This window comes from Diadema antillarum, unplaced genomic scaffold (assembly GCF_040938485.1).
Source record: "Diadema antillarum isolate AM-2024a unplaced genomic scaffold, OU_Dant_1.0 seq00001584_RagTag, whole genome shotgun sequence".
Lineage (NCBI taxonomy): Eukaryota > Metazoa > Echinodermata > Echinoidea > Diadematoida > Diadematidae > Diadema > Diadema antillarum.
Window position 1 is genome coordinate 519,138 of NW_027272302.1, and position 13,815 is coordinate 532,952.

A 13,815-nucleotide genomic window follows, 5' to 3' on the forward strand; every position below is an offset into this window, starting at 1 on the left:
CACTGTACATAACAGAAGAGTACTGTCAATGCAGAAATATTCATAGTAGAGTAACTTTCACTGATTTCATGCTTCTTTTGGCTAGCGCGAATTCTAACACCTGTGAAAAAATATTTCAACAATTTTCTTTGCACATTTTGAACGGGTTAAATATGTGACCCTGCACCACAAAACAAACATGACATGAATTTTTAGTTAAGACCCTATTCTGAAAGAGCAGATTTTAAGCTTTAAATTGATGTATAACTCAAATCAAATGGACTCTCCTAACCTATCTAAATATTGGAAAGAAAGCACAAACTCAGGAAAAGTGAAAACTGAGAAAAGAGGCTCTGAAGCACAGTGTCTATTCAAGAGCTTAATCTTTACCACACCGTGCTGGCTGTGCGATGAATGGGACAAAAAACAGGAAGTAAACCACCCGAGTAACAACAATGAAGGGATTATCAGATTAAATTGAAATTAAGCATGCCTCATTAACACATTCTGTCCATAATCAATGCCAATTTTCAAAGCAGTAGCGCTATCCTGTCAAAAGTTATTAAAGTTGAAAGTGAAGAGTGTGTACAAGGTTTTTCAGAAATGAAAAAGGGACTCTAAAAACACACCTTATCACACTATTCTACCAAAACGCTGATTTTGTTACTGTTATTGTGTTTTCTAGTCTATTTGTATGAGTAGCAAAGTGCGCTTAGAAACGTCAGTATGAAATGCCATATACAATTGTAAATGCAATAATTATTATTATTATTAAAAATGTTCAAGATAAACTGCTAAAAAACACACTTTCCCGTCCGTTTTATGACTTCAAATTCTAGCATAATGTAAAAGAAGACTTGTTCTTTCAGAAAATATGAAAAAGTCAAGATCGGCTAGGTTGACCCATTTCACTCATTTTCAGTCCTCAGGCAAAATCAGTGCGTGCGACTTTTTGTTCATTTTGTGATGCACGGTCACATATGCACTTCGTTAGCTGATAATTACTACTACTGCTACTACTACATACTAGTACAGTAGTAGTGTGTGTGTGTTGTGTGTGTGTATTATCCTAATATTCATTTGAGCCTGTGTGTGTTCGCTGTTTGCTTTGTGCAGGCCGTACATCCAAATGGATCGTTTGTGTGTATACTGCCATGAAATATGTGTACTTGTGTAATGCATAATCATCTAGAGTGAGTCATGATGCCCACAAGTTACACTGTAGTATGCAAGTTTCATAGCAAAAGCAAGTACTGTAAAACATGATATATTCGCGGCATGAAATTTTCGCGAATTGGAGCCGACAGCCTTTTTCGCGGCATGAAATTTTCGCGAATTGCCACTGGCGTTCAATGCATGTAGTGTAGACAAAAACTTTCGCGTGCATTTTAATTTCGCGAATTTCGGCGCTCGCGAAATTCGCGAAATTAAAATGCATGCGAAAATTTCTCGTTTTACAGTACTTTGTTGTACATCAATTTTCATACATCATATAACATGAAAATGTCAAATCAAACTGCACTTTTTTTGTGAATCGGATGAAAACATACGAGTAGGCACATATGCAGTACACATTTAAAGGCATGATTTACCATTTGCAGATGAAACAAAAACCCAGCATTAGTGCTTTAAAATAGTTCTAAAATGGGAGTTAGGGATAACTAGAAATGTCGCTACAGCGACTGGTTATACCCCCGCCAAACAACATTTCATAAGCTTTGGTCAAAACAACATTTCATAAGCTTTGGTCAAAAAACTGAAGAAGTAGTTAAATCCGCAAGATCTTTCCTTGATCTTCTGCCATTAATATGCCGTTACCATGGCAACGTACTTTCGGGTACTGTCGAAAAATGCGTCTTACACATCTACAACCAAAGGCACACATCTGTACCAAGTTTCATGGAAATTGGGCAAAAACTGAGGAAGTAGTTTGCAACACAAAATTTTCCATCATTTTGGCTCATAATATGTGAGCTGTTACCATGGCAACATAGTTTTTGTCACTGTCAAGAAATGTGTCATGCTGACCTATATCCTAAGACAAACATTCAATATGAATTCCATGAGAATTGGAAGAACACTGATGAAGCAGCTTTGCCATGAAGCATTTTGCCCAATATTTTACCAATAACATGCCGTTACCATGGCAACGCACTTTTTGCCACTCCGGAAATATGTGTCTTGCACATTAACATATTCAGATGAACATCTGTACCTAATTTCATAAAAATTGATCAAAAACTGTGGGAGGAGTTCGCGACGCAAGATTTGTACCCATTTTTGCCCATAATATGCCGTTACCATGGCAACGTACTTTTGGGTACTGTCAAAAAATACGTCTTGCACATCTACAACCCAAGGCACACATCTGTGCCAAGTTTTATGGGAATCGGTTGAAAACTGAGGAAGTAGTTCGCGACGCAAGATTTGCAACCGACCGACCGCCCGACCGACCGTCCGCTGATTCCTATATACCCCCTTCAAACTTCGTTTGGCGGGGGTATAAAAACAACCACTGTTTAAATTGAATCCGTATAATCAATGTTAAATGTTGTTATATACACAAAATGTGAACAATGGTTTATAATAAAAATGTTTCGAGACTAAACTGTCGACAGTTACGGTTTATTGAGAAAAAAACTGATATTTCCTTATATTTTAGGCTTTATTGCAAAAATGTTATATGGTAGGATGTTTTTATGATATAACAGACCTATACATATGCATCAAATATGATATCTCGAACATTTTTTAAATCACTGCTCCCAAAGGTAAAATGGACCTTTAAGAACACACAGATACATTTTTGAGCTGCTCAGCGCAAACATTCAGTCGCAAAAAAAATATTGACATTGACAGTAATTATAAATGAATGAATGAACCAGCGAGTAATGACAGGTGTAAACGCACCTGTTCCATGTCGATAGTGACCCTGAGCCCCAGTTTGACGAGGCCCGCCTCCCGCAGCTCGTTGAGATTGGGGCTGAGTGCCAGGCAGAAGGCCGTGGCCAGGCTCTCAGCCAGACGGCTGAGGTCCACCGGCTCGGGCACGTTGGGCCGGCCCAGGGTCTCTCCCTCGCCCAGCCCGTTCTGCAGGAAGAAGACTTCGGTCCAGCGGATAGCCCGGCTGTGGCCGTGGTACTCCGTGCTGTTGTGGATGCGTACACTCTCCACACCGGCCAGGGTGCGGCCATCAATGGGACTTGTCACCCTGATAAATCATATAAAATACAAGACAACAAAAAATGACAAGCAAACAAGAAGATTAGCAGAGCGACCAGATACGAATAAATTCATGGAACCTATAGAGGGCAGGCTATGAGCCTTGTTTATAATTCCTTACTTTATTACCTGTATCATAAAAATTCAGAGGTATTTAATAAAAAGATCAGGATAGGATCATAGTTTGCAATTAAATGCAGTGCAACGTCTTCATCATCTTGTCTTTGTATAACACAACCTCCCTGGTTGATACTGTTTGCTGGCTACTGCTAGCCACCTAGAGCGAACCACGAGGTGTTGGCATCATTTGCCTAGTTTCCTTGTGTTGGTAGGTAGGGGACCACTTTAGCACCCTGGTCTTTGCGCTAAATTAATGAAGTGGGATCTTTTTATAGAAGTAAGTCGTGAATAAATCTCATGTGGGACCTCCACTTAATGTCCTTCCAAAGGGACAGAGTACTTTGCCTCTTACTGGTGGGGATGGTATAATTACACACAACACTGCTCAGCCAGTCCCGGCGACCTTGTTTTACCACAGTTTCCCTGCATCTGACCTCTTCAAAACGAGGTTCCACTGTACTACCTATGAGGGGCGTCTCACCCGACGTTGAAGTTGGTATCATCGTCCACCCACTGGACCAGCACGGTTTCCTCCGGCACGAGGGATTCGCTGCTGCCACATGGGATGGTCACCTCCTGCATCTGCCTCATGGCCTCCTTCAGCTGTGCCATGGTCTCCGGCCGGATCTGGACCATCAGACCGTCCTCCACGATGCTGGACTTGGCCGTTAGGCCCGAGCTGGCCTTGAGTGCCCCGTTGAAGACCACAAAGCTGGCGCCGGTCACTGCAACAGGCCCACATGGAAAGAATGGCACGTGATTTGTGATGCACATGTTTACTGCAAAGGCCGCTTGAAAAAATACTGTGTGATTTGTGGTATACATGATTACTGCAAAGGCCACGCATAAAGAACATTTACATGATTTGTGATGCACACGATTACCTAAGGGGTGATTCCCCTGGAATCATTATGATGTAACAGCATCCATGGGGTAACTCTAGGATGGTCTGAGAAAAAGACTGGAAGAAAATGCTCTTGGACTTATACAGGCACCTCCTTCCAAACTAAAGAAATACACAAATCTCAAAACTCAGTATCCAAGTAAAGTGCGTTATCTAATTTTGAAGGAAAAGTTTGCATTAATAAACATTTCGATTGAGAGAATGCAGCAATATTAGTGGAACACGTCAGTGAAAGTGTGAGAAAAATTGGACAATCCGTTCAAAAGTTATGAATTTTTGAAGTGTTAGTGTTGCCATCGCTGGAGAAGAAGACTACTACAGTTTGTGACGTCCCATTTGTAGAACGATATAAAGAAAATTAATGTTTTCACTTTTCTACCACAACAAAAGAGCACTTGACTTTCAGAAGACAGGTGGTATAAAGTGATCCTTAACACATGTTAGTAACAACTTAAGGGAATGTGTACGTTTTTCAAAAAATGACCCTTTGTGGAATTCACTGTATATTTTCCTTGTATCATTTTATGTATGAGACGTTATAATCTGTAGTAGTCTTCTCATCAAGTAGTGACTGCGTAGAAACTTTCAAAATTCATGTTTGAAGGGATTTTCTGAATTTTCTTCAAACCTTCACTGATGTGTTCTACTAATATTGCTGCATTCACTCAATCTACGTACATGTATATCAAGGTGAACTTGTCCCATAAGTGATAACCCACTGAGGACAGGCTGATTTTGCTCTGACAAACATTCCCTACAGACACCTGCCAGAGTTGACGTCAATGGGTGAAGCCTTATTGTGCTTTGTCCATTAATGGGCTAGCATGCCTGAGTGCTTTCATGCCAGTCCAGAACTCAAGTGTCAACCAATGCAGATTACTTAATCCCCTAATCCCTGTTGCATCAGCATGACCTTTCTCTTTTGGACTGAGGCCCAATGCTTTACATGTGTGGGCTTCCTAATCTACAACTAATTCAAGTTTGAGTGGATTACGAAGCAGTGAGGTGGAAGGGCACACAAAGGGTTCAGCCTACTGGATTTCTTCCTGTTCTTCGTCAGACAATAAAAACAGTTTACATAAGTCAGAACTGGACAATATTTTACGTCACACAGCAGGCCATAATCTTCAGAGAGTGGTAGTTGAGGTCTGCCAAACAAGGCCATTGTCAAAATCCCAATCACAAGTTTCTCACTCTATTATTGTGGGTTAAGGGTGGTATTCTGAAAATCTTCCTAAGTTTCTTCCTAAGTTTCTTCCTAAGTCAGAAACTTAGGAAGTGCCTAGGAAAGACAAAATTGGTATTCTGAAATTTCTTCCTAGGCACTTCTTAATGCAAATTAGGCCATCCTTATTCCCGCCCACGTCCTTTCCTAAGCCAATACGAAATGCCGTATCATAAGGAACTAACCGATGTCTGCCAATGGCAATCGCATATTACTATGACGTAGGGTCAAATACACAAGGGCGCGGCATGTCCCCTTTCTCACACTCATTTCGCGCATCAAAGTACATGTGCGCGCAATGACTGACAAGCGCGCCTATCACGATGCTTGCAGTTTGCTATTCTTAACAACGTACTTAGGACAGGGGTGGAGCTTTCCTAAATATTTTCCTAAAATTCTTTCCTAAGTGCATTCTAGAATACCAACTTCTTCCTAAGTCAGAAATTTGCATATTCCCGCCCCCTTCCTAAGTTTCTTCCTAAGTCTACTTAGGAAGAAACTTAGGAAGATTTTCAGAATACCACTTAGGAAAAAATCCTGACTTAGGAAGAAATTTCTTCCTAGGAAGGATTTCAGAATACCACCCTAAGTCTCTTCCTGTTGCATCAGAAGAGGCACGTTACTCTACATGTGAGTCTGGTTAAAAAAAGAGAAAAATATAAGGATGAAGTTTCACAGACTTTCCAACACACAAGTCTATACACACTCTCGCCAATCTTCATTGCTTAGCACCTCATTACAGGGGATATCCTGTCCAAAAATAAGTTAGTCCGATAAAAAAAAAGAGTAAAATCTTACAAATTCAAACGGTAAAAATTCAACTGAAATTGGATGAAAAATAAGGAAGTTATGAAATTTTGAAGTTTTCCTTAGTTCTGCAAAAACAGTTCTTGTACAGTAGATATGAATATGCAAATGAGTGAGCTGACCATGTCACACACGCACAATTATTCCATTGCTCGTGTACAAAAAAAAATGAAGAAAATTCAATGTTTCTGTCATTGAAGTCTAAAACATGATGTTATTCCTTGTTGAATAACTTCAGAATAGTGTTCATTTAGATATATTAGGATTTGAGCCCCGGGCATAATTGCGTTTGAACAAAAAACTGGAAATTCCAAAACTTTATGTACAAACTATATGTCAAGTTGTGAGGGTATGACATGCTTACTTTGCCATTTGCATATTCATATTGACCATTCAAGAACTGTTTCCTAAAAAATTAGCGAAACTTCAAAATGAATAACTTCCTTATCTTACCATTGAACTCGCAATATTTTACTCTTTCTTACCAGATAACTTATATTTGAATTGGATTTCCTCTGTCTTGCACATACCTGCAGCACAACCCTTTCTCATTCATGGTTAAAGGATAACAGCATGCAACTCAATCATACATGCTTGAGTACTATATAAACATCATTTTTTTTTTTTTTTTTTTTGGGGGGGGGGGTTATTTTCGTAAATTTTGTGAGTCAGACGTTATTTGTGTATTCAAAGGACAACTTCACCTTCATAGAATGTTGACTGAGTGAATGCAGCAATATTAGTAGAACACATCAGTGAGAGTTTGAGGAAATTCGGACTATCCGTTCAAAAGTTATGAATTCTTAAGTTTCTGCACAGTCACTGCTGGATGAGAAGACTACACAGTGTGTGATGTCACATGCATAGAACGATATAAGTAAAATATAAAGAGAATTTCAAAAAAAAGTACACATTTCCTTGACTCGTCACTGAAGTATGTACATGGGTAATATCATTCCCCCTGCCTCCTGAAAGAGGCAAGTCATGTGTTCTTTAATCATGAAAATATGTTGACTTTTATTTTTATTTTCTTTATATCATTGTACACATGTGATATCACAAACTTTTGTCCTTTAAAGGACAAGTCCACCTTCATATACATAAGGATTGAGAGAATGCAGCAATATTAGTAAAACACATCAGTGAAATTTTGAGGAAAATTGGACAATCCGTTCAAAAGTTACGAATATTTTAAGTATCTGCGCAGTCATTGCTGGAAGAGAAGACTACTACAGTGTATGATGTCACATGCGTACAACTATATAAGGAAAATAAAAAGAGAATTTCACAAAACTTCACTTTTTGACTAAAGTGCACATTTCTTCAACTTGCTACTGACATATGTTAAGGGTAAAATTATTCCCTCTGCCTCCTGAAAGAGAGAAGTCGAGTGTTCTTTTGTTATGCGAGAAAAATGGAAATATGTTGAATTTTCTTTATTCTTTCTTAATATCGTTGTATTCATGTGACATCACAAGCTATAGTAGTCTTTTCATCCAGCCGTGACTGAGCAGAAACTTAAAAAATTCATAACTTTTTAACGGATTGTCCGATTTTGCTCAAACTCTCACTGATGTGCTCTATTAATATTGCTGCATTCACTCAACCCACATGTCTATGAAGGTGAACTTGTCCTTTTCTTAAGAACATACGAAAATATAGACTCTGATCCTGACCAGAGTGCAATGTGCACACGTGTATGCCTGTGTTGGTATGTCTTACACAGTACATGAGCAAGGTCCATTATTAACTAGATATATCGCTACGGCGACTGATATGCCTCCGCCATAATGCATGGTTCTCCTAATAGGTGTATAGTACAATGTCTTGACAATGTGTGATGACAGTTTCACACAATTGGCAAAATATTAAAATGACAGGTTTGACACAAATGTGCTGAATGTTCACTTTCCTAGAACTAGGTTCAATTGGATGAATGATTAAAATGTCAGAGTGCAGGTATTTGGGGAACTGATGATTTTTACTTGACTTTTGACCCTTTTATAAGTTTATGCATTGAGTAATTTTCAAGGTGTTGAGAAAAAGTATAATTTCAGTATCAAATGGGAAAATAGCATTATCTAAACCTTTCGTTTGACCTTTGACCTCACAGTTCCACAGAGAATCACTGTTAGGTAGAACATGCATAAATATGTAAGTTTCATGATGATACCTTGAGTTACTTTCGAGATATGGAAGAAAAAGTGCAATTTAGCACTTTCACTTGACCTTTTACCTTTTGACCTTTGACCTTTTGGCTAGAAACTTCCCCAAAAATATATATTGGGTAATACATGCCATACATCAAGTTTAAAAAAAACAAACCTTCAGGCATATTGCATTTTAAGGAAAGTAGTGATATTTTGAGGAGTTGACCTTGACCTTTGACCCCCCTGAACTTTGATCCATGACCCCACAACTTCCCTAGATAATCACTGCCCATCGGTACAAGCATATATACTAAGTTCCATGAAGATACCTTGAACCATTTGCGAGATATGGAGAAAAACATGAAATTTCAATTTTTTTTCACAAAACCTGTGACCTTTCATGCCGTCAATCCCTCGTTTGAGGCGAGTCCCCAACTGTGGTTCCACAAAGTGGGGTGCGTATATTTGTCGTTTGGGAGTTGGGAGTCGAAGTACTTGTCCATTGCAAATAACTTTCTGCTCAGGCGTGACAAACCTGGAGGCCAAGCCAGGGTTTGATGACTCCAGCAGCTGTCGTATTACGTAAGAGCATGATAAGGATATCTGCCTGTGGCAGACCATTCAAAGTGAACTCAATTTTCTCTATCCTTTTTAAAGTTTTCAATTTTATATTCTATTGAGAAATTCTATGGTCATCCATTTTACATTTCGAACGAAAAAAATTGACCCGTAAATAACGAAAATACAGGAATAAGAAGGAGAGCATTGCCAGTTTGCCGGTGCTATTTGGCAGTGAGTTACAACGGGGAGGTGAGACTACCTCCAAGCCTGCTGACTGGATCGTTTAGAAAGCAGCTGTCGTATTACGTAAGAGCATGATAAGGATATCTGCCTGTGGCAGACCATTCAAAGTGAACTCAATTTTCTCTATCCTTTCTAAAGTTTTCAATTTTATATTCTATTGAGAAATTCTATGGTCATCCATTTTACATTTCGAACGAAAAAAATTGACCTGTAAATAACGAAAATACAGGAATAAGAAGGAGAGCATTGCCAGTTTGCCGGTGCTGACAATGTGCTATTTGGCAGTGAGTTACAACAGGGAGGTGAGACTACTCCCTGGTTACAATCAGCCTGCTGACTGGATCGTTGAGAAAGCAGCTGTCATATTACGTAAGAGCATGATAAGGATATCTGCCTGTGGCAGACCATTCAAAGTGAACTCAATTTTCTCTATCCTTTCTAAAGTTTTCAATTTTATATTCTATTGAGAAATTCTATGGTCATCCATTTTACATTTCGAACGAAAAAAATTGACCCGTAAATAACGAAAATACAGGAATAAGAAGGAGAGCATTGCCAGTTTGCCGGTGCTGACAATGTGCTATTTGGCAGTGAGTTACAACGGGGAGGTGAGACTACCTCCCTGGTTACAATCAGCCTGCTGACTGGATCATTGAGAAAGAGAGAGAGAGGGAGAGAGAGAGAGAGAGAGGGATAGCGAGGGGGAGAGAGGGAGGGAGCGGGGGGGGGGGGGGGGGGGGGAGATGGGGGAGGGAGAAGGGGGAGAGCAAAATGGAATGGACAATAGTTCCGGTCACTACAGTACAGGCATGCTCTGTCTGCATACGCTGAATGTCTACACTCACACACACACACGTACACACACACACACGCACCATGGGCTACATGGCCCATGCCAAAACCAAAACAATCTCCTCCTCTCGCGGTGCCCCCCCCCCCCCCCCCCCCCCCCCCCCCTCCTGTGCGCTGTGGCGATGACTGATGCTTAGATTAGGCTAGGGTCAAGAAACAGGTGTTTTATATCTTTGACTTTAAGTCATTGATTGCCAAGATATGCACTGGCATTATTTACTGGGGTGTAGCCTCTTCAAACGAGAGATTTACGTCATGTGACCTTTGACCCTGTGACCCTAAAATCCACACAAAGTATTATCCCCCAAGCATACTACCCTCATACCAAGTTTGATGTAAAACCACCACACGGTTCTTGAGATATCGACAAAAACAAACGGGACGGACGGACGGACGGACGGACGGACGACCCCGAAAACATAATGCCTCGGCCACTTCGTTGCGAGGCATAAAAATATATTCCACGGTTGCGAATTTAATCACTCCCAAAATTGTCAGGAACTCCCACTCGCGAAAAATCAGATTTGCAAAATATATGGCATATGAATTAGCTGATTCATCTTGTCATTGTTTCCCCAAAGGGCAAATGGGCGGGGCCTCACCTTTTCGCGGCTTGTTCTGGATGTTGATGGCTTGCGTCTGGTACGTGCCCTGGTCATTCTGCATGCAGACCAGATGGGAGTCGGCATCCTGACTGAAGGCTGCGGCTAGCGCCATCACGTGCTCGTTGGAGTTGTTCAACACTTTCATGAGCTACAAAGAACCCACACATACATGTACATGTTAAGAATGTCAACATCCTCAAACGGTTGAGTGGGAATACACATTCACCCGAATTCATGAAGGTGGTTTAAACTTAGACCATGGTACAAATTTAGACCATGGTCTATAATAAGCGTGAAATAGGTGTATCTTTGACATGCGCGTATCAATGTGCGCTTGCTACTGGACGTCTGTTGGCGTACGCAATCTGTCAATCGTATTTACAGCGAAAGAAATTTGCGTAAACCATGGTTTAAACCACTGGTTTCAATTGTACCACCTTCATGAATTCGGGCCAATGGGTTCAGATGCAGATGCAATTAATTTCCTAAACCCCTGGTTGATCATACACTATGCAAGGTGATACAGAAAACTTTCCTCGGTTAAGGAGAGATATACTGCCACAAGAATTAGGCTCCAACTAACTTTATATTTGACTGTCCAGCTATTGTCCACTAATATGGACATCCTCCAGCTGATGATTCTTTCCCACCTTTTACTGCCTGTCTGATGATGGAATCAATGGAACATGAATAGATGACAATGTGTCTTCAGGACCCCTAATCAAGAAAGGGGTTATTCTTCTTTATAAGGATCACTTCACTGATTTTCCTGGGCCAAATGTTGGTTTCAGAGTCAATTATGAGGATATCATCACATCCAAAGCAAGGTTTTAATTTCAAGTGTACAAATTTGACAGTCAGTTTGTATGATGGTAGTGTTCTATAATTGTACATCAAAGCTGGATATCATAACATGGTATATTATTCAGTTTTGTTTATAATGGACATATTTTTCACTAAGAAATAACAAAATACAATGAAATACTGTAAAACATGACTATATTTGTGGCATGAAATTTTCGCGAATTGGAGCGGACAGCCTTTTTCGTGGCATGAAATTTTTGCGAATTGCCACTGGCGTTCAATGCATACAGTGTAGACAAGAACTTTGGCGTGCATTGTATTTTCGCAAATGTTGGCGCTCGAGAAATTCACAAAATTAAAATGCATACGAACATTCTCATTTTACAGTAAAATAATGAGTGAATGAAATATGAAGGGATTGGCCATTGAGAGGGTGGTGCCAACATTTACAAGTCTAACTCGGGGAATTCTGCAGAGAATCAAGGAGTTTCTTGTGTATCACACAAATCTCTAACAAGAAGCAAAAAGAAGTATTCTCACATCACAAAGGCTTTTCTATTTCCTCTTTTTTTTGGGGGGGGGAGGGGAGGAGGAGGGGGAGGAGGGGTCAGGATATTACGAAATGTCAATATTTCAGTCAGCCTCCTGCTGAATCCAAGAGACTAGGCTGTACTGCAATCGAGAGCAACCATCGATCAGTTCAGGTGCAGCATATACCACAGATTATAGCCTCACCTCATCGTATCTATTTCGCGGAAACTTGATGACCGTCTGTCTGTCCTGCATGTGGATGACCACTCCTCTGATGACCGGCAGCTTGTACTGGTAATTCTTGAAGTCCTGAGGGGAATCTGATAATGAATGTGAAAAGTAAATAATGATCCATGAATGTTTCTTTTTCTATGACATAATCTAAATCAGCACCTTCCTTCACTATCGATACACACAAGCCTTCTTGAATTGGCACCATGGTGAGCACAAAACACTGAGTAAAGTTGAGAAGTTACTTCCATTCAAAAAGCTCAGAAAGAAAGGAGAAGAACTGAAAATCGTCCCTCTTCTTCAGTTTTCCTGAAAGATTTCAAGGTTCATATCAGTTTTCGAACCTACAACCCTACGTCCTGAGGTCGTAGGTTCGAATCCTGCTCGAGTATGTACGCCCATGATTTTTTATCATGGCTACTACTAAACACTGATCAATTCAGTGCTTATTTACGTCGATGTAGGGCAATTTGTCAATCAGTTGCAATGAAAACACCTCGACAGAAGAATTTCATGAATTTGAATTACCAGAATAATATCCTGAAGAGTTTCAAAATAGGCTAGCAATTTCTTCATGAATAATAATAAAAAACAAAACATAAAAAAAACCAAGCAATCACTGAGCACATTAGAAACATGAGAATTTTCTTTTATCCGTTTAATTCACTCAAGTACCAACTGTCAAACTGGGCATTAAAAAAAAATCATGTAAAGAGTAGATTGATTTATTTAGCTTTTGATGGCCATACCAGTGCCATAATGAAACAACCAGACTTCCTTATACTACACTACAGGCTCACCCAAATCGAATAAAATGCACTTTATTGAATTGATTGGGAACAAGCAGATTGAGTAACTGATCTAGATTGCATGCATTCTTCAAATGTTGAGGACTGGCTGATTTTGCTACAACATGCATTTCCCATAGACACCTGCCCGAGTATTCTCGGGACTCATCTTCAACGGGTTGACTGCTCCATCAAACCATTTCACAATCGACATCATTCAGCTCTGGGGGGCGTTTCATCAACGAGTTCGTCGGAGGTTTTCACCAACAAATTTGCTATCAGCCAATCAGACGCAAGGATTTCAGTAGCTTTTAACAGTTGTCGGTGTAAATCACCGACAAAAAGTTTCATGAAACACCCCCCTGGTCAATGCCCCACTCTGGTTGCAGTGGGTCCTGTTACTTACAGCAAGCAGGTTCATAATGGTGTGGCCAATCTCGCCAAACACTGGCTTCCTAAACCTCACGCTCATCAGTGGACACGGGTAATCTGTGCAGGAGTGAATAAACAGCAATAACATAACTACTTACATATTTTGATTTCAACAACCTATACTATCCAGATATTTTTGAAAATGAGGAGGTTGTGGACATTTTTGTACGATGTTTTCATGATTTGACATCACGCTATCGTCAGTGCACTAATGCCTATCCTGACAGCAATATTTTCGTGTGTTGTTCAATTTGCTGCCCAATAGTTATTTGTGAAATTCACGAAAATTAAATCTGTGCAAAAATAGTAATGATCAATGCTGTCACTCCTAAAAATACAGTGCATGTACTGAGAGTATGCT

The 13,815-nt window shown here is 40.0% G+C and overlaps 1 protein-coding gene across 1 annotated transcript in view; it reads right to left on the reverse strand.

Moving 5' to 3' along the window:
- The window catches only part of LOC139710905 (uncharacterized), a 54,054-nt gene that overhangs the window by 803 nt on the left and 39,436 nt on the right, over positions 1-13,815 (reverse strand). The window contains exons 11-15 of the mRNA XM_071622826.1: positions 13,429-13,511; positions 12,208-12,312; positions 10,666-10,816; positions 3,803-4,046; positions 2,890-3,190 (exon numbers count right to left, since the gene is read on the reverse strand). Coding sequence (XP_071478927.1) covers positions 2,890-3,190; positions 3,803-4,046; positions 10,666-10,816; positions 12,208-12,312; positions 13,429-13,511 — 884 coding nt within the window. The remainder of the gene's footprint in view (positions 1-2,889; positions 3,191-3,802; positions 4,047-10,665; positions 10,817-12,207; positions 12,313-13,428; positions 13,512-13,815) is intronic.